Raw genomic sequence first — 22441 nt, 5'->3', positions numbered from 1 at the left:
AAATGTTAATGTATTATTTGATATCCAACAGTACCAGATCTATGTGCCGCTTACTATAAAGGCAGGCCTTGCTCACACAATCCAAAAAGGGAATGCTGTTTATTCTGTCTGCTTGAGAAGTACAGAGCTCCATGTTTTGTTGGATGGGAAATGTATATCAACTCATTTGTAAATTTAGATGGAGTATCACCACATACAGTATTTTATTTTTTGGATTTTAGAATTTTATTAAGATGGTATAAGTACTTTGTCATATCTGTGACCTTAGGAGATCTTATAAATTTTGCACCTCATAGAACTAAATGAAGGCAGTTTATTTAAACACATGTATGCATACATAGCTGGAACTCCCTTATTGTAAATTGTGGAACTTGTAATCAGCTGTTAATATAGGTATCTACAGCACCACTAGAGACGGAATTTAAAAACCATGTAAAAGCTCTCCTGCATAAGAAAAATGGCTTCCCTGGGGGCTTAGATTGTGAAGAATCTGCCTGCCATGCCAGAGACCCGGGTTCGATCACTGGTTTGGGAAGATCCCCTGGAGGAGGGCATGGCAACCCATTCCAGTATTCTTGCCCAGAGAATCCCATGGACAGAGGAGCCTAGCAGGCTACAGTCCATGTGGTCGCAAAGAGTTGGACACAGCTGGGTGGATAACACACTCAAAGAAGCAAAGACAGCAAAAGTAGCAGAGTAAAAACAAACTTCTCTTCATGCTTCTATGTATGTTCATTGATTTTCACTTTTTTTTTTTCCAGTAGTGGCTACGGAGGAAGTAGTTACTGCAGAATCTGTGGATGGTGCAATTCAGCAAGTAGTTAGTTCAGGGGGTCAGCAAGTCATCACAATAGTTACAGATGGAATTCAGCTTGGAAATTTGCACTCCATTCCAACAAGTGGAATAGGTCAGCCCATCATTGTGACCATGCCAGATGGACAACAAGGTTGGTAGAAGGCATTTACATAAATGGTGTTTATTCTTAATTCTCAGGAAATTGGACAGTACTTTTTCCTAGGCCATTTAATACAATTCAGATATTGTATGAGCTTGTAAAAACACTATGTGAGAAAAGGCTACTTAAAAAGAAGTTGGACACGGTGGCAACTTTTAGCAGCTTTGTTGATAATTGTCCGATTTTTTTCATTTTGAGTAATAAGAGAGTAGTAATAAAATGGATGAAACATAAGCCCCAGATACATTTTAATCAAACTAAAAGGCTGAGAAAACCACAAGATTCCATATTTTAAGTGATTGCCAAAAACATCTTAAAATCTAAGCCAGGGCAGGTTCCCTGAGGAAACCCGTAGTTGTGCATCAAGAAAAGGAGTTGAGCTCAGAAATCAGCAATAAATATACACTTCCAGCAAGACAGGGCCCAGTCTGAGTGGGCAGTGCTGCAAGTAGGGTTAAGATAGACTAGACGTGAAAGCTGCAGGAAGCAGAAAGAGAAGGTGCAGAAAGTTCCTATCTGAGCAAGCATCACCCTGTACCCAGTATTTCCCAATCCCTGCCCTGATCTAAAAGAAAAGTATGTGCACATATAACCTTCTGGAAAATGACTCAGGATTGTAAAGACCAAGTCTCTTCATGGCCATGAAGGAAGTGGGGGAAAGGGAGGGCTGGAGGGAGAAGTCCTCCTAAACTAGGTTTGATTGAGAGTGGCAGGGAGGTATGGCCTTGCAGAGAGACTAGGTCTCAAGGAAAGATTTTGTTTCTTTAGCAGTAGAGGAGGAAACACTTGACCTGTGAAGCCTTGGGAGGCTTTTCTCTCCTGCAGGTGCTCCAGGATTTGGATCAAGACCAAGTACTTTCACAAGCTTTAAGAACTAATTCTAACTATATAGAAAAGAAGAAGCTTTCACTCCAATTAAAATAAATAAATTTATATTAAAAAAAAAGCTTTCAGAGTATTTGTTTTAAGCAAATACAACACTGTTCCAAAACTTGATATTAAACACACAGACTAATCTCATTGATGAACAAATGGCTCAAATGACTCACTGTCATAAAGCTCTCAATTCTTCCTGACCTAATTGATAAATGTGATGTGATGGGAGTGAAAGGCTGTTAAATAATTAATTTACTAGGACTGCCATACAAACTATCACAGTCTGGGTAACTTAACAGAAATTTATCTTCTCCCAGTACTAAGGCTGAAAGTCCAAGACCAAGGTCCTGGCGGGCTTGGTTTCTTCCGAGGCCTTTGTCCTTGCTTACGAGCGGTTGCCTTCTTGTGTGTCCTCAGAGCCATCCCTCAGTCTGTGTGTCGTCTGCGACCTAACCTCTTACAAGGACAGCAGTCACACTGTATTAGGACCCACTCAAATGACCTCATTTTACCTGTTTAACCTTTTTAAAGATCCTGTCTCCAAATGCATTCTGAGGTACTGAGGATTAGGAAGGGCTTAAACATTTGAATTTTTAGGGGGACACAATTTAGGCCATAATAAAAACCAATAGGTCTTTTTTTGGAACTTGCCAAACTCTGAAATTTATATTGATGAAAGAGGAGGAAGAGCAATGAGGGGAACTTACTGAATATTAGTAGAAACAGTTAAAGCCTTCATAATTTAAAATTATAAATGGCATATGATTATATAGACTATGTAGACAGTCCAGTGAAACAAATGTAAACTTCTCAGTTCTTTTTGAGTAAATTTTAAATGTAGTATGATATGAGTTAAAAGAAATACTTTAATTCTCAATATTTCTAATGTTCTTAATAATAGTTTTACTATTTTTCATTTGTTTACGTTTACAAATGACAGTAAGAGATTTTTTTTAATGTTTTGTCATTAGAAGCTGTGGGAAGGTTGTATTTTCCCCAATGATTAGTAAGATTGTTTTGCATAGTTTAAGCTTGTACACTCATTTTTACGTTCTTGCTCTGTTATGCAAAGCAAGGACAGCCTCTTCCTCTCAGTATATTTACATTTGTATAAATAGATACTAAAAATTGGGGCAAAGTCCAACCACCCAATGGACGAGCAAAGCTTATGAACAGACAGTGTTCGAAATAGTGTATCCACATGGTGGAATATAATGCAGCTAAATTCAAGAAAGCTCTGTAAGTATTGATGAAAGGTACCTAGATACATGAAGTGAAAACAGCAGATACTTTCATGAAAGAAAGAAAAAAGAGAATTGCAAATTCATATTCGTTTTTACATGAATTAACACAAGAACAATGCATAAGAAACCAATAAAAGCAATTATCTGTTAGCAAAATATGCTTGTTAAATATTATTTTGATTTTGAGCCATATGAATGTATTGTCTATAAAATTAAAAAATAGGCACTTTAAATGATAGTTTTCAGTAAAAAGGCAAGAAGTTGAAGACAAAAATATGGACATTTCTCATAAAAAGGAAATCAGTGTTATGAAATAACTGGCTTTGGAATATATTTATCTTAGATGAGTTGCATCAACAGTATCAAGACTAGTTTTCATTCTTCTAAACCTATCTGAAAATGAAGTAATGAGTAAATTTTTTCATTTTAGTATTAACAGTACCAGCAACGGACATTGCTGAAGAAACTGTTATAAGTGAAGAACCGCCAGCCAAAAGACAATGTATTGAAATAATTGAAAACCGGGTGGAGTCTGCAGAAATAGAAGTAAGGAGTCTTTTACCCGGTGTGTTTTGCTGCAGTCATCCAAAATAAATTTCATCTGCTTTTTTTTTTTTTTTGTCTTCTATATTTATTACTGACAGTATTGTTTTGATATAGAATGAGTAATTTTTTGTCTAATTTTTTTTTGCCTTATTCATATAGCAAGCCTTCAATAAATAAATATTGAATGAATGAATGAATGAGTGAAGAATCTGTTTGTAACAGTCTTTCATCATGGTAACATTGGAATGTCTTTGGTTTTTGCACTTCATCCTTTATTTTCTATTAAATTTACATACATCATTCTCACAGTCACTAAAGGGAATGTCACTATATATTGACTAAACATTTTTTTTCTTTCAAAAATGAAATGCAAATGTCTATTTGGGCTGGAAGATCCTCTTAAAGAATGTTGGAGTTTGTCAACTGAGTTATTTTTTTGAAAAAGCCATAGATAACCGCTTATTTCACTGTTGAGTCCATTAAGGAAATTAAATGTAGACTAGCTGTTGATAGGGTCACCTTTTTTTTTTTTTACCTCTGCCAATCTAGTTTGAAATTGTAAATTAGTTTGTAAATATGACTATTCCATAGTTACCTCGTAGATTTTTTTCTCACATTTCTGTAAATAGAATTGTTCCCCCAAGTTTATAATTAACTACATCAAAATGAAAAAAGATCTTTCTTGAATAACTTTTAAAGAGCAACTGCAATGTAAAGACAAGAAGTTTGGATTTGAAATTAAATGAGCTGGATTTGAATCCCACTTCTTGCCCCTCCTATTAGCTTTGAGGCAAGTTATCTTACCTTTCTGCACTTCTGTTTTATTTTCTCCCACATTTGAATTTAGGATAACAATATCTGCATTTTGGGGGTTTTATGAGAGTTGAAAAAGTCAGCCTATTGTTATATTCACATTCATTATATCTAATATATGTGAATAGTAAACATCAGTGAGTATTTAGAAAATCTTTGTTAAGGTTCTTGTTATTACAGAAAAAAGAGGATTTTAAAAAATGTCACCTAAAGGAAACGTAATTCTAACTGAGGACAGTTAGAAAATATTGTTGCCCAAATTCATTTACATGTAAGACTAGTGACCACAATCTCAAAGTATGTATTACTGAGTTAAGAAGAATTTAATTCATGTTTTAACCAGATGTTTAGTAATGTTTAATTATTGAGGGTGTGTTGTTTTATTTCTTCAAAATTTAGAGTAATACACTAAAGTTCTTATAAATTAACCATTTATTTCATTGAATGGTGTCAGTATACTTATTATTTAATAATCTTTAATATCTTTTACAGATAAATCAGTTGATCTTTTTTTTCTGACATAAAATGAAAAAGATTTTGTCATGTACTTTGCTTTAACTATTTAATAAAACACTTTTAAATTACTTGAATTTTTATTTAACATAAACTGACTCAATTCAGCATTTCTTTTAATTGGAGTACAGTTGATTTATGTCAGTTCACCATTTTTAAAACAGTGAATATGCAGCCTGTAGCTTTTATTTACCTAACAACCAGAGAGAGTTGCTGTTTTCTTCAAATTTCACCCTGATTCCACCTACAGTCTTTCAGAAACCAGGGAGAATAATTACAAATAACAAGGAAGTATGAACTGAGGTATATAAATTAACTAGAACCAAGGAGACAGCACTTCAGGGAGATGGAATTTTACCTTGATATAAAGAACTTAAGGAAGTTAGAGTTTCAGCTCAATTTTTCTAATTGAGTTATCTGGTAATAAAAATCTTATTTATCATCACCGGAAATGTTCAGGCCAAAGTTGCATAATCTTAGAGCTACTGCAGAGAGACCTTGAAGCATAGAGTGAGCAGAGATGGTAGAGGCAGGCAGGGGATACAGAATGAAGAGAGACCTCCAATGTTTTCATTAAACTGTTTTCTTAGAGTACATGAAGTAGTTCTTTGGATTTTATTTTCGTAGATGACCAGTAGAGTTGTCTTAGGGATATATTTTTATATTCCTTTCTAAGTGATTGCTTGGCCAAAAACCTCAAGAGTTTCTCAAATCAGTGGTTCTTAACTGGAGCAATTTTGACCCCAGGGGACATTTGGCAATATCTGGATACATTTCAGGTTGTCACAATGAGGGAAATGCCACTGACATTTAGTGTATGGAGGCTGGGGATGCTGCTAAACGTTCCATAGGGTGTGTTTTGCCTTCTGTTCAGCCTTTGTAGTGGAAAAGCAGCCACAGACAGTTTGGTAATGAGTGGGTACGGCGGTATTTCTGTAAAACTTTATTTATAAAATAGGGTCGTGTTTGGCCCTTGGCAGTTAGAGGATGTTCGCACACAAGTGGACAGCGCACACACCCTGCCTCGGTTTCTTTTTTAAAAAATAGTTAATGGTTAAGAATATGAGTCTGGAATCAAATTTAGGTTTGAATGATAATTTTCTGAGTGTGATTGGTCGAGTTATTTAACCTTTCAAGGCTTGGCTTCCCCATCTGTAAGAAGGGGAAAATAATAGCACCTACATTATCAAATTGTTGAAAGGTTCAAATGAGAATGCATGTGAAGGACTAGTACAGTGGTGAGCATATAGTAAATGCTCAGTAACTTGCTATTATTATTATCTTCTAAAAGTTACACTGAGGTATGGTAGAAGATAAATCACTATTGTGATTTTTTTGCTTTATAATAGATAAAGTAAAATAAATTGGAATATTAAAAAATCATATATAAAACTGTTAAAAGATAATTGCTAATAGTTGAAACAGAATTTGAGAATCTTATTTGGAAATAAAGCAAATTTGAAGTCTTTGTTCCATTATTCTATTGCTTAATGTAATAATAATATATTGTTGGGCATGAAGTTGTAGTGTAAGATAAATATCTTCCTTATTGGTTTCATAAACTGAAATAATTGTGAATCTCTTGCTCTGTCTAAATGTGAATAAATAGCTAATTTTATAAGATATCTTGAAGTTTATTTTTTCTAATATTTCCTACCAAATCAGGGCAAGTTTTTATCTATATTCAAAACTTTGGCAAAGGATCTTATTAGGACAGGTAAAATTGTAAAACATTTAAATGCACAGCTGTGTGTTCTCCTACCGGAGCAAGGTGGTCTAGCTTGCACCCTTTCTAAAGTCCTGCAGTTCACTGACAGGGACTGGTGTCCATTGCTTATATGAGGTTGGCATCTTGCCAGTAGTAAGGAGAAAAGAGGAGCAGGGTAGGGCTTAGGCATTTCTTAACTTGGAGATGATGGGCACACCTTTCTTCTACTGTACATTTGATGCAACTGGACAATTTGCAGACTACATGTGTAATCAATCACTCCAACTTTTGGTGGGCTCATGGGAAAAACTAATGTTGGATCTAGCTTCATTCCCAGTGTAGGGAAGGCAGTGGGATCACAGGAAGGCAGGACTATTAGACATGTTCCTCCTTATGGACCATGTGAATAGCGAAGGGAAGGGAATCATTTGGTTTTCCCAATGGACATGGGTCAAAGAGAGTGGAAGAGACCCTCATAGTGTCCTCTTTCCCAGCAAGCTGCCAACCCCTTGCCTTTACCTGCAGTTCTCTCTGGTTAAGTATCTTGTCCAGTGGGAACCTGGCCTCATTTTGTGACTAGTAGTTCTGCTCTTGGCCCCCACCTCATTCAGAGGGCTTGTGCTTCTGAGATGAGACTGAGCTTGGGTCTGTGCAAGTTGAGTTTTTGTCCATATGCTTACTGGAGGTATGGGAAAGGAGTTGAAATGTTTTCCCTTAGACAACTGTATAAGGGCAGAGTGAGGAGGAGGAGAAAGAATATCATTTTCATTGGACCAGATTTGTGTTTCACCTCTCAATTTATTCAGGAACTTAATACACGTGTTTTACAATATATAATGGATCACAATAGAGAAATTAATATTTTACTGGTTTGTAAAATGATATAATTTAGGAAATACTAATCTAGACCAGCCCTCTTAATTTTTAAGGTGAGGAATCTTGCTTACTATCATAGGAAATGATAGTTTTAAACACAGTAATAGTAGAACCTCATAAACCTGACTCATTGTGTTATGGGAAAGCTACATCATCTCTGAGCATCATTTTTCTCATCTATAAAATGGGCATAATATCTATCTTAGGGACTTGTTATTGGAAATCACCTTGTTAATCAACATATATAATGGGTTTTCAATGAATACTATTTTTTATAATTAGTAGCTTTTTAACATCACAGATAAAGATGTAAAGAGGTATGGCTATATATTTCCCTATTTAAGTTTTTCACTAGTTTTTATAGTTGGTATAAAAGTACAGGTACCCAGTTTGGGTTCATCATGGTAGTTTTATTTCGAATTAGCAAATAATTTCCTTGAGGTCAGAAACTAGCCTTTATCTCATATTGAGGAGCTCAAAATGAGGGCTTTAATTATAAGAGAATTGGTTGAAAAGGCAAGATGTCTCAGAAATAGCAATAGATGGCTACTTTTAACTACTACAGGTTTCTTTATTTGTAGGATATATGCTTGAATGTGTTAATGTACCTGTGCAGTTATGAAAAAAAAACTTTTTTTTTGTTAATTAGGAGAGAGAAGCTCTTCAGAAACAGCTGGATGAAGCTAATCGAGAAGCACAGAAATACCGACAACAACTTCTAAAGAAAGAACAGGAAGCAGAGGCCTACAGACAGAAATTAGAAGCTATGACGCGTCTTCAGACTAATAAAGAAGCTGTTTAATTGAAATGAACATATAATTTGAGTTTACTTTTGGTCAAGAAAGAATACAATCTTGAACTGTACACGATAAGGTGCAGTCATGGGAAGACAGGATAATTGAAGAGACTACAGATGGATAATTGGACTTAAGCCATGAGCTCTGAGTTCTTGTAACATAAAACTTTAGAAGTTGTGAAATGTATTTAAAACTGAATTCTGTAAATAGTTTTTTTTTTTTACAGTTCCAAATGAGTTGATAAAGATTGTTGAAGAGATCCAAAAACACAATAAGCCACCGTTTTTGTGAATTCTTTTTGATATTAGTACAAACCTTAATTTCTCAGAAATAAAACAGTTTTAAGGGTGATCGTTGTTGATTAGACCAAATGTGTAATAATTATGTGGTGGACTGATGCTGGAATTACTCCTGTTGGTATAAACTTCTATATGAAGAGAAGATTTCTACCAGGAAATCTTTGTACAGCTTTAAGTTGTCTCAGATTCTCTGAAAACATTTTTTAGAAAGCAGATTTTTATATTTGTTCAATTTCAGCTATACCCAAGTAGATTTACATGTATATGAAGCAAATATTTTTAAAAACTTTCTGTTTGTACATATTCTGCATGTTTTATAATTTTGGAATGCATCACTTGCATAGGTATTATTTTTCCCACAAAGATGATGAAGGTTACTAGGAAAAAAAGAAACCCTTTTATTCTGTAGGTCATTGAAACTAAGTAAGCTAGCAGCTGGTTTTATTGGAATGACAATGTTCTTGGAAGGAGCAGCTTACAAGATATCTTGAATTTTCAAACTGCAAAATTTATGTTTTGAAAATTTCATAGTGGGGATGTGAAACTATTCTGTGCCTTCCATCATGATTTCCACATGAAAGCACTTTAAGGCACTGGATTTTAAGATAATGTTTTTGGAAAACTCAAAACATATGGGTTTCTGAAATACTTCATGGACTCATTTCCCCCCCAGGAAATTATTCTTACAGAAAAGAAAAAAATTGCTTTTGTATGTAGAACAAGAACTTTTTGTACTACAGTGATGCTATAGATATGTCTAACATAACTTTATCTTCTCCCTGTGAAAGCTGTAAGTCTGTGCTGTGACTGGCTCTCATCACAGTATTGTTGAATTCCACAAATGTATGGACATTAAACTCTGACATACTGTTGCTTTTTTTGTAAAACATAACTTCAAGCTCTTTTCTTGGTTTATTTTTTAATGTTTTATTGCTTTATGAAAATGTTTAACCCTAAGACCCTTCTAGATTACCTATACTGTATAAAGAAGCAGTTACCCTTAAAACTGTACTCTGGCCTACTTTTCTATTTTACAATTAAATATCTTTTCCACATATGTTCAGTGTAGACTTATATTTTTGACCACATTTTTTCACACATTAAAAAGTTTGTTCTGTGTATTACGGCAATATTCCACCCTTGCTGTTGAGTCACTCAGTCATGTCCAGCTCTTTGCGACTCCATGACTACAGCACACCAGGTCTTCCACTGTCCCCTGGAGTGTGCTCAAAGTCATGTCCTTTGAGTGAGTGATGCTATCTAACCATCTCATCCTCTGCCGCCCTATTCTCCTTTTGCCTTCAGTCTTGCCCAGCATCAGAATCTTTTCCAGTGAGTTGGCTCTTCTCATCAAATGGCCAAACTATTGGAGCTTCAGCTTTAGCATCAGTCTTTCCAGTGAATATTCAGGGTTGATTTCCTTTAGAATTGATTGGTTTGATCTTGTTGCAGTTCGAGGACTATCAAGAGTCTCATACAACACAATTTGAAAGCATCAATTCTTTGACGCTCAGTGTTCTTTATGGTCCAACTGTCTCATCCATATATTATTACTGGAAAAACCATAGCTTTGACTAGACTGACTTTTGTTGGCAAAGTGATGTCTCTGCTTTTTAATATGTTGTCTAGGTTGTTCATAACTTTCCTTCCAAGGAGTGAGCATCTTTTAATTTCATGGCTGCAGCCACCATCTGCAGTGATTTTGGGCCCCAAGAAAACAAAATTTGTCACTGCTTCCACTTTTCCCCCTTCTGTTTGCCATAAAGGGATGTGACCAGATACCATCTTAGTTTTTTTCTTAGTTTAGTTTTTTTCATGTTGAGTTTCAAGCCAGCTTTTTCACTCTTCTATTTCACCCTCATCAAGAGGCTCTTTAGTTCCTCTTCGCTTTCTGCCGTTAGAGTGGTATCATCTCCATATTTGAGATTGATATTTCTCTTGGCAGTCTTTATTCCAACTTCTGAGTCATCCAGCCTAGCATTTCGCATGATGTACTCTACATAGACTTGATGGATGTGAGTTTGAGCAGGCTCCGGGAGTTGATGGACAGGGAAGCCTGGTGTGCTGCAGTTCATGGGGTCGCAAAGAGTTGGACACGACTGAGTGACTGAACTGAACTCTACATAAAAGTTAAATACGCAGGGTGACAATATATAACCTTATTGTATGTTTTCCCCAATTTTGAACCAGTTTGTTCCATGTCCGATTCTAATTGTTACTTCTTGACCCGCATACAGGTTTCTCAGGAGACAGGTAAGGTGGTCTGGTACTCCCATCTCTCTAAGAATTTTCCACAGTTTGTTGTGATCTACACAGTCAAAAGCTTTAGTGTAGTCAGTGAAGCAGCAATGGACCTTTTTCTGGAGCTCCCTTGCTTTCTCCTTGATGCAACACATGTTGGCAGTTTGATCTCTGGTTCCTCTGCCTCTTTGAAACCCAACTTTTACATCTAGAAGTTCTCAATTCATGTATTGTTGAAGCTTAGCTTGAAGGTTTTTGAGCATAACCTTATTACCATGTGAAATGAGTGCAATTGTACTGTAGTTTGAACATTCTTTGGCATTGCCCTTCTTTGGGATTGGAAGAAGAACTGACCTTTTCCAGTATTGTGGCCACTGCTGAGTTTTCCAAGTTCGCTGACTTACTGAGTGCAACATTTTAACAGTACCATCTTTTAGGGTTTTAATTAGCTCAGCAGGAATTCCATCACCTCCACTAGCTTTGTTCGTGGTAATGCTTCCTAAGGCTTATTTGATTTCGCACTCCAGGATGTCCAGTTCTAGGTGAGTGAACATGCTATCGTGGTTATCTGGGTCATTTAGACCTTTTTAAAATAGTTCTTCTCTATTCTTGTCATCTCTTTTAAATTTCTTCTGCTTCTGTTAGGTCCTTACTGTTTCTGGACGTGGTCAAGCAGGAAATGGCAAGATTGAACATTAACATCTTAGGAAAAAGTGAGCTAAAGTGGAAGGGAATGGGTGAATTTAATTCAAGTGACCATTATATCTACTACTGTGGGTTAGAATCCCTTAGAACAAATGGAGTAGCCCTCAGAGTCAACAAGAGTCCAAAATGCAGTACTTAGGTGCAACCTCAAAAATGCCAGAATGATCTCGGTTTATTTCCAAGGCAAACCAACATCACAGTAATCCAAGTCTGTGCCCCCAACCACTGATGCAAAGAAGCTGAAGTTGACCTATGAAGACCTATAACACCTTCTAGAATTAACATCAAAAAAAGAAGTCTTTTCATCATAGAAGATTGGAATGCAAAAGTAGGATGTCAAGAGATACCTGGATTAACAGGAAAGTTTGGCCTTGGAGTACAAAATGAAACAGGGCAAAGGCTAACAGTTTTGTCAAGAGAACGCACTAGTCATAGGAAACACCCATTCCCAACAACCCAAAAGATGACTTTATGCATGGACATCACAAGACGGTCAATACCAAAATCAGATTGATTATATTCTTTGCAGCCGAAGATGGAGAAACTCTATACAGTCAGCAAAAACAAGACCGGGAATTGACTGTGGCTCAGATCATGAGCTGCTTATTGCAAAATTCAGGCTTAAATTGAAGAAAGTAGGGAAAACCACTAGACCATTCAGGTCTGACCTAAATCTAATCCTTTATAATTTTACACTGGAGATGACCAATAGATTCAAGGGATTAGATGTGGTAGACAGAGTGCTTGAAGAACTATGGACAGAAGTTCACAATATTGTACAGGAGGCTGTGACTTTGGGGGAAGTCCACTTTTTTCAGAATCTGTTATGTTGGACTTTAATTGCTCAATCATTTAGGCCTGATTCACTGTACTATAAGATAAAAACTTAGACAAGAATTTATAACTAGAAAAGGGTATGCTTTTTCTTTTCTCTTTTTAGCTTCTGTTTTGAAATGGGCTGGAAAAGCTTTGTATTCTACTTATTCTCAGTGGTGTTATAGGCAGAGATTTAAAAGAACTGAGAATAAAATATTAATAATGAAAATTTTCAGCAATCCACATTTAATATGTTTCTAGTACATAATGATGGATTTATAGTTAACAGTCATCAGGTTGCCACATTGATAGCTAATTATTTCCACTTATGTGTAAATGAACACCTTCCTTATTTTCTTTTTTAGAAAACAATCCACTTTGCAGTATTTGTGTGAGAAACAAAGATGCCTGGTGATATTAATTTTTGCATTGGGTTAAGGATGTTTCTGTTTATATCTTCATGAAAGGAATGAGATACTGATTTTAAATGAATAGGCACCTTCTTGGGCAGCCCTTCTCAACTAGGGTTCTGTGAGAGAATCAAACCCTTGCAGAATCAAGCCCTAATGTCCTAAGGTTAGGGCCTGATGAATTAATTCCTGGTAATGCATTAGTTTCTTTCCCAGGCATCTGGAATAGTACTGGTTAGGTACTATCTAGACACAGTTCATTACGTGTCTTGATTGCCTAATTACTTAATTAAGACTTCACTGTGCAGAGTTGCTAGAACTCTGGGATGATAAATTCTAGGTTGATCTGTGGTGATTTCAGGAAGCCTTTTCTGAAAACTGGTATCTGCAGAGACTGTACTCAACTAATTTTCATTTATTGTTATTTTATTTATTTCTCAATTACTTCCCCAAAGGGCTTGTGATGTGATTTATTTTTATTAGAAGTTATTTTCTAATGTCAGTCTTTCCTAATATCAACAGCAAGATAGTTTTTCATTTACTCTAGCTCTGGATTTCTCTATGATGGTTGAGGGTTGGGACTTGGAGAGCTTTCTTCTGTGACATTCAAAATAACAGCTGAAGACCAAAGGAAATAAATGTGAAATCCCGTTTAATTTGGACTACACATGTTTTTTAGCAAAAAGATCTGTATACAAAATATATTCAAAACATATTGCTAAAGAAAATCTGTGCCAGCATTTTTCTTCAACATAGTCATTTATGATATTATTTATTGAAAGGTAGAAGAAACCCTTGCACATAACAGGAACTGATGAGTTGACAGACATATTCACAGATGCTTTATGCTAATATGATTTTTTTAATTACTCCATACAAAGTTTCTTCCAGATAAAAATCTATAAAATGTCTTTGTGTCTTAATACCTGAAAAATGAAAATATATCAAGAAGAAAACCCTTTTCAGATAAAATCACAAAACAATTGTAGGAACCTTTATATCCATATGGATGGGTTCCCAAGGCATCAGCACTCAGGCTTATATAGCAAATAGAAAAAATTTTTTTTCTATTCACCTAGCTTCTATTGAGTAAATATCTCCTTCCATCATGTCAGATCAACTGAGGAATGAGCTAACTAATATATTCGTTATTTCATTAAGTCATATTTACTGTAGTTGGATTTCATTATAGATAACTAGTCTCTTGTAGTTTTGAATGATGTTTGCTATTTGCTTTCTCTGTTAGGTGAGAACATCTCAGTGCACATGGACTCAGTTTGACGTAAGCTCTGAATTCATTCTCAGATTACTCTGTATAATTTATAATGGAAAATATACCTCTGATTCCAAATGAAAATTTTGATATCAATATTTTTGTGACTTACTGAAACTGTTTTCCAAATATAGAGTCTTACAGTTTTTTACATCATTTTGATACTCTGAGCTCCTTTTAAAAGATTTCACTTTAATAATAATCAAATAATGAATATAATTTGCATATGGTTCTTGGGACTCTTCATTTTTAGATAAGTATTGTAACTCTCCCCCAAACTGCTGTTTTCCTCCTGGAAAAATTCTGACCTGATCTCTATGATTCTGTCCAGTATTCTCTGTTAACTGCTTACTCAGTTTTTCATTTGAGTGGTTTTGATCTCATGTGCATGACTAATATGTTATATGTTTTCTATGTATATAAATAAATATAATTCTAGTCTTATGGATTATAATTTTGAATTTTATGAATTTTAATGTCTCCTTTGTTTTTCTGTAAGAAAATATTTTTCTTGTATGCCAGATTAAACTCAGTAAAGCATTAACTTTTTTATTACTATTTTTCATATTTATCCTATACTTGCCATCCTTATACTCAAGAATTAAGTTTAATTTGCTTTTGCATATTTTGCTGTAGAAAAGTAACATACATTAAGAAAGCTTACACCTAAATGAACCTGTATCCTCTTTTTATAAGATATTTCAGTGTGCCAGAGAAGTGACTACTTCCAAACTTTTCCTCTGCGTATAATAGACTCTTGGCATCAAACGCTGAAGTATGCTAAGAATGCTTACTACTTTTGTTAGATAAAATTCAATATTCACTTGTTGTTTTAATAAAAGCTTCAAAACATATAGAAGGGCATAGAGAATAACAAACATCCATGTACCTACACCAAAATTTAATAAATCTTAAAATTACCTTCTTTGCTTCAAATCTTTTCTGTTAAGAAACAATCTTACAGATGTAGCTGAAGTCCCTTTATCCCCCCCTTTCATCTCATTCCTCTCCTAAAAGATAGCCACTATCCTGAGGTTGAGATGTTTTGTTCTATCTACATTTTCATGATTTTTCTTCATACCAAATTTCATAAACATAGGGTAGAGTTTTCTGTGGTTCTTAAACTTTGTTAAAGTTATCATTTTATATGTCATTGTGCATATTTTTTTCAGTTCGTTAACATTTTAGACATTAATTCATATCTGAATATCTAATCATTCGTTTTGACTGTTATATAAAATTAAATAAGGATATAATAAGTCCCGTACACATGAATCTTCAAGATGCAGATTTTCAAAGATGCAAACATTCATGCCAGCCCCTGTATGCCAGCTATTGTACTCTACTACTATACTTTTCAAGGAACTATACTGTAAGATTAAAAATGTTTTATTTTCTGTGTTTGTTTTCTATATACATATGATCTGTGTGAAAAGGATTATAAACCTATTACAGTACAGTACTATATACCCTGTTGTGTTAGTTGGGTACCTCGGCTAACTTTGTTGGACTTACAAACAAATTGGACTTACAAAGTTGCTCTCGGAACTCATTCGTATGTAGGGGACTTTCTGTATACCATGTGTATTTATTCTTTGTTTTATGTATAGAGATGTCACTATTTTTGGCTGTTATAAACAATACTGTAATGAATAGCCTCATATGTTTGTTATCTTTGTATGTGCATGTGTGTGCTAGGTTTTTCCAGAAAATGGAATAGTTAGATGATGGGTCATCAGTTTTACCAGACATTGTCCAATTGCTTTCCAGAGTGGCTCTGAATAGAGATGAGAATTCTCACTTCCCCACATCTAACAAACACATGATTTTATTACACTATTTTGCCAGTGTTCATTGGTCTGAAATTGTTCTCATTATTTGTAATTTCCTATTATTAGTGAGGCTGAACATTTTCCCGTTTCTTGTCCATTAGCATTTATTCTTCTGTGAATTGCTAGTTCATGGCCTTTTATTTACTGTGTATTTTTCGTATTGATTTGTTGATGTTTAATATTTTTTCTGGAAACTAATCTTTTGCTGGTGGTGAATATTTTCCCCCAGTGTCTGACTTAAAAGAAGCTTTTTAAAATTGTCTCAATAGGTGCATGTTTACTAAGTATTATGTGCAACCCAATGCCAGGCTGAGTTCGAGTATTATATCAGTGTAATACTCAAGGAGCCTATATATAAAGTGGAATGAAGTTTTAATTCACAGCGTGAATCTTTTTCTCTTTTAGTTGAATACTATCTCCTTTTTATTATATATACTTTCCCAGATAATTAGAAAAATTTTTCATTTCCACACTTACTGTTTTTAGAAGATGTAATATAACTACTCAAGGTAATATCTTCCCATTCTTGCACTACATTTTTTAAAAAATATTTTACAGTTGTGTTTTGAATTGTATTTGAAAGGACAATGAATGTTTGGATTATTGCATGTGATGTGTATTCAAACATTCAGAAGCATTTATAGCAAAACCTCCAAAAATTAAAATTTCACTAGCCCTGACCCTAAAGCTCTGGTGGCTTAAAAGCTGTAGATACCAAACTTGAGAGAAGCAGCCTGTTGTGATAGAAAGACTATGGATATTGGAGCAGATAATCCTGAGTTCAGATCCTGGTCCCTTCGATGATTATTTTGTGTAATTTTAGCCACGTGTTTTAATTTCCTTGAGACTAAGTTTCTCAAGGATGAGATAGAAAATGGCTTTCACTAGGTTGTGAAGATTGAACCAAATCATATGTGTTAAAACTGCAAGGCTGGACACAAAGGCGTGATTTTCTGCTGTCCTCAGGGAGTGTGTCTGTCTGCTCCATCGTTACGCTGCCTTCCCCAGTGAACAACTAAGCTTGGTTGCTCTTTGTACAACTAGTTGCTCCCTGGAAGAAGCTGGACTTCCTTTTCCCTCGTATCATGTAACCTGTTTTAGACTGGCCCTAGCCTACATCTGTGTCACATCTGTGCCCAGTGCTTCTTCAGGGGGCAAATAGCATTACTATGGGCACAGCAGTCCCCTTTCATTACATGGCTGAAAGTGAAACCAGTTCCTCAGTTCTAAGCAGTTCCTTGGAGGGCATAGCTCTCTGTCTTCAGTCCTACTAATTCCTTTGTTTCCAGTAAAATCTCATTTCCTTGGTGGCCGTTTCACCACTCTATTTGCAGCTCACACTTCCCCCGTTCATCAGACAAGCATAGTATTTCTTTGTGGAGTTTCTCAGTGAAGCTGGAGTTCTAGGCTCTTATTTCTGTTGTTGCCTGGCTTTAAGGCACACACCAGTAAACTTACTTTCCTAAATTCAGTTAAAAGTGAAAAGGATAGACCAAATGTGGAAGACATCACATCTCAGTTCTTTTAAGCAGAACTTAAAACATTCCAAACAGCAAATTGTATAAAAGTAACAAGTTATTACTATAACTTTATATAATCTGTTCACATCTAAAAGAAGGAACAGAACTCACTGTATCTGTGTGTGGGGAAACATTGATACACTTACTCTTCCTGGAAGGCATTTTGCAAAACCCACCAAAACTCTTACTCAGCAATTCTACTTCTAGGAATTTATTGAAAGAAATATCTCACTGGGCAAAATGTTCTATTTTAATCCTATTAATAGCAATAAACAAAATTCCCCAAACTTAATTGTCCAGATACAGGATTGGTGGAAGATTCCAGTATATGCATATGGTAGAATATAATGCAGCCATTAGAATGTTAAACAAATTCTGTTCCTAGAGTGCAGTATGATTAAATTTTTAAATGTCACATGTCTTAAGTGTGAGGTATGTGTGTGTGATGAGTCTATACATGGAGTTACAAGGAGGTGTACACTGTGAGTATGAGTGTGGCAAGTGAGATGGAGCTCTAGGGTGCGTGGGCTCAGTAGTTGCAGTGCTCGGCCTTAGTTGCCCCACGGCATGTGGGACCTTAGTTCCTTGACCAGGGATCGAACCCACATCCCCTGCAGTTGAAGGTAGATTCTTAACCACTGTACCACCAGGGAAATCCCAAGAAAGTTGCATTTTATTATAATCACATCTTTAAAAAAATTTAGTTTAATTAAAATAGGTAGTAAATGCTTATTAAATAAGAAAGTAAATAAATACAGTAAAAATAAAAGTTATAAAAGGCAGCTGTGCAAATCCTCTTCTCACCTCCAGGCCTATCTGCTCAACTCCTATTCCAGGTAACTACCATTATTAATTATTAATAATTTCAGTTTTACTTTTTGCAGGGAGCCACATAGAAGCAAATATATGCTACATTCTCGTTTTCCCCATTTTTTTCACAAATGGTACACCCTGTTCTGCACTGTGCTCTTTTCCTCATCCCTTGGAGCCTACTCCTTTTTCTGCAGAGTTGCACTGTGCATGTGCCTTAGTTAAATTAGTTTCCTAGTCATGGACAGTTACGTTGTTTCCAATCTTCTGCCACTACATACTCTGCTGCAAAGAATCCCCTTGTATGCTTGTCATTTCACAGGTGGACAGGGATATCTTAAAGTGGAAGACGTGGGTCAAGGGCAAGTGCATTTGCAGTTTTACAGGTATTTCCAGATTGCCCTGCCACCTCTCTTTCAATGGGAGTACCTGTTTTGCTGTCGGCTTGCCCACAGACTGTTATTAGCAAACAGAATGTGTTATTCTGGTAACTATAATGTAGTAGCTGAGTATAGATTTAAGTTGATTTTCTCAGTTATGGGTTTTATATTTTCCTTTATGCTAATTTCTCTTACTATTCTTTGCCCAATCTTTTCTATCAGAGTGTTGGCCTTTTTCTTCTTGCTCGTGTATTATGAGTTGCAAGTAGTTTTCCTCAGTTTTTCACTGTCTTTTGACTTTCCTTATGGGTGTTTTTTTTAAAATACAGTTGAATGTATAATTTCTGGCTTTTGAGCCGTAGCTAGAAACATATTGTTCACTCTGAGGTTAACTAGAAAAGCATCTAAATTTTCTTCATGTAATTTTCATCTTCTTTTTTAAAAAAAAATTTATTTATTGGCTGTGCAGGGCTTCAGTAGTCATGGCTCTGGGCTTTAGAGCACAGGCTTGATTGTTGTGGCTCATGGGCTTAGTTGCTGTGTAGCCTGTGGGATCTTCCTGGATCAGGGGTCGAACCTGTGTCTCCTGTTTTGGCAAGCAGATTCTTTACCACCGAGTCACCAGGGAAGCCCCTCATCTTCCTTTTTTTAACAGCTTTGTTGGTATGTAATTGACATATAAAAAATGCATTATATATTTAATGTATATATTAATAAGTTGATGACCTCGGACATATGCATATACCCAGGTGGTGCTAGTGATAAAGAATCTGCCAATGCAGAAGACATAAGAGATGCAGGTTTGATCCCTGGGCCTGGAGGAGGACATTGCAACCCGCTCCAGAATTCTTGCCTGGAGGATTCCATGGACAGAGGAGCCTGGTGGGCTATAGTCCATGGGGTTGCAAAGAGTTGGACACGACTGAAGCAACTTAGCACACATGAAAGTGTTACCTCGATTATAGTAATGCTTTCATGTAATTTTATGCTTTTATTTTTTACATTTATATTTTAAATTCTTTTGGAACTTATCAAGGTACATGGTGATAGGATTGGATACAACTCATTATTTTTTTTCTGGATGACTACCCCTTGTTTAAGCACCTTTCTGATCTGAGTTGCCATGTTTATTATATGTCTTTAATTATTTGTTCTTTTTGTCTCTTCATATACCAGTATTGCATTGTTTTACTTATTAAAGCTTCAAGTATTTTAATACCTTCTTCATAAGAGCAGAACTTTCTTGTTACTCTTATAGTTTTCCTCATTATTCTAGTTTATTCATTTTTCCTTATTAATTGTAAAAATGGCTACTGAATTCAAAACAGAACACCCTAAGAACCTGTTGGTGTTTTCACTGGGGTTGTGTTAAATTTGTAAATTAATTTGGGGGAAATTGATATCTTTGTGGTGTTGAGTCTTACTTTCCAAGAACATGTAGTCATGTCTTCTTTTATATCATTCAGCAGCAATTAAAAAATAAAACTTTGTTTATTATGTTCAAGAAAATGATAGTTGAAATTTTAAAATTTGGTAAGAGATTGAAAACCATAACAAACCAACCATTTGTGTAGGTTTTAAAATTTTATTTATTTTTGCATACTTTACGTAGCTACTAAGAGCAGTCAGGAATGATGGTATTTCCATGCCAATACAAGTACATGGAAAAAAATGAGAAATTTTTCCACTTTGTGGAAAGGAGTCTAGGCTACATACCTAATCCCAGTGGAGAAGGAGGAGCCCATGGAACAAGAGGTTGCCTCTTAAAACACTGATAAATATTGATAACACCTTGCATCCTATATACTGCTTTCATTAACTGTCTTTTACAACATCTCATTAATTTTTTTTGGCCACGCCACATGGCATGTGGGATTTTAGTTCCCCAACCAGGGATCTAACCCATGCCCCCTGCAATAGAAGCACTGAGTCTTAACCATGAGACGCTGGGGAGGTCCCCACAAAAACTCATTAATTAATGGAACCTCATAGATTCCGACAAAACAGAGTAAATACCCATTTTGGGGTGGCATACTAGAAGAAAAAGAATTTACCTGCTAGTACACATGTAAAGAATACAACAACCAAGTATGGGCGAGAGCCCTAATAAAATGTGATTCTTAAGTTTTATTGGAAGTATAACACACATATAGAAAAATAAAGAAAACCTAAGTTTCAGCTCAATGAATTTTCACAAATTAAATGCCCCCATGTAACCAGCATCGAGATAAGAAAATGAAACAAAACTAGGATCCCAGAAGACTCTGAGTCTCCTTCCAGGCACTCTTTGTAAAGGGTAGGTACTATCCTGTCTCATAACATCAAGTATTTATTTTGCATAAGCTTGTACTTCACATAATGGAAGTATATTGTATGTACTCTTTTGGCATATCAAAATGTATTTACCCATAGCATGGATGACCGTTTGAATCCAGTGTTTACCTGTTACGAATATTGCTTCTGTGAGCATTCTTGCACATTCTTACGTTGATCATATAAGAGTATTTTTGTTGGTTAATTACCTGAAAGTGAACACTTTTTTTTTAGCATATATATACATATATATGTATGTGTGTGTGTGTATGTGTGTGTGTGTGTATGTATATATATATGTTTAGCTATGGAAGATAATATGAGAGAATATTTTCCAGGATACATGTTTAAATTTATGCCCCGACCTGAGTGTATGAGCTCCAATTGCTCTTAATATTTGCTGTCTTCCTCATTTTAGCCCTTTGGGTTTTGGGGTAATATGCTATTGTGGTTTTAGTTTGAATTTTCCTGATCACTAATGAGATTGAACATCTTTTGTTAAATTTATTGACTATTTAGATATCCTCTTTGGAGAAGTACCTGTTCAAATTTGTTATCTATTTTTGTATTGGGTATACTGTCTTTTAAAGTTGATCTTTGCATGTTCTTTTTATGTCCTGGGTGTGTCATCTGTTGAACATAAGAATTATGGGGAAAAAAATACCAAATGGAAATTCTACAACTGAAAAATATACAATAACTGACATCAGGAAAATCAATAACCAGGTTTATCATCACATTAGATACATCTGAAGAGAAAAGTCAAAGATAGATCAGAGGATAATTGCCACACTGAAACTCAGAGGGAAAAGAAGATGGGAAACAATATAAAATATATAATTTATATAACATATTATATAATATATAATATGTATGTATACATACACAGATACTGGTTAAAAAGTTTAACATAGGCATAATTGGAGTTGTAGACGAATCAAAGAGAAGGAGCAGAAGTAACACTTGAAGAGAAAAATAACTCGGAGTTTATCATTGAAACTTCCTAACTCAGTTTTCATGTGCTCAATAAATGTCAGCTATTATCACTGTCAATATTATTGTTTTTCCTACTCCTGTGAAAACTTTTTTATACTATTGACAATATCACTGGATCCAAATCTACTAGGACATTTACTCATCAAAGACCTTAAGTTCCTGAGGTTTTTCTCCTCCTGCTCCTCCTCCACTTCCTCGTGCTTCATCAACAGCTTTATTATGGCAACCCAGTCCAGTATTCTTGCCTAGAGAATCCCATGGACGGAGGAGCCTGGTGGGCTGCTGTCCCCAGGGTCGCACAGAGTCGCACATGACTGAAGCGACTTAGCATGCATGCATGCGTTGGAGGAGGAAATGGCAACCCACTCCAGTATTCTTGCCTGGAGAATCCCATGGACAGAGGAGCCAGGTAGGCTGCCATCTTTGGGGTCGCACAGAGTCGGACATGACTGAAGCGACTTAGCAGCAGCAGCAGCATACTTTAAATCCTATTTATTTTTCCTTTTTTGTTATATTT

The 22441-nt window shown here is 35.5% G+C and overlaps 1 protein-coding gene across 6 annotated transcripts in view; it reads left to right on the top strand.

Annotated features, from left to right (window-relative positions):
* GABPB1 (GA binding protein transcription factor subunit beta 1) overlaps window positions 1-9685 on the top strand; it is a 68274-nt gene extending 58589 nt beyond the window's left edge. For 3 of the 6 annotated variants that reach the window (XM_006077790.4, XM_025295574.3, XM_025295572.3), the window contains 3 exons: window positions 762-947; window positions 3507-3622; window positions 8182-9685. In XM_006077790.4, the coding sequence (XP_006077852.1) occupies window positions 762-947; window positions 3507-3622; window positions 8182-8334 (455 nt within the window). In that variant the 3' untranslated portion in view covers window positions 8335-9685. Of the gene's footprint in view, window positions 1-761; window positions 948-3506; window positions 3642-8181 lie in introns of all 6 variants that reach the window. The other 3 variants (XM_025295575.3, XM_025295573.3, XM_025295576.3) reach the window with 2 other exon arrangements.
* Window positions 9686-22441: the final 12756 nt, after the last annotated feature.

Source organism: Bubalus bubalis, chromosome 11 (genome assembly GCF_019923935.1).
Source record: "Bubalus bubalis isolate 160015118507 breed Murrah chromosome 11, NDDB_SH_1, whole genome shotgun sequence".
Taxonomy (NCBI): Eukaryota; Metazoa; Chordata; class Mammalia; order Artiodactyla; family Bovidae; genus Bubalus; species Bubalus bubalis.
This window is presented reverse-complemented; position numbering and strand designations above follow the sequence as displayed.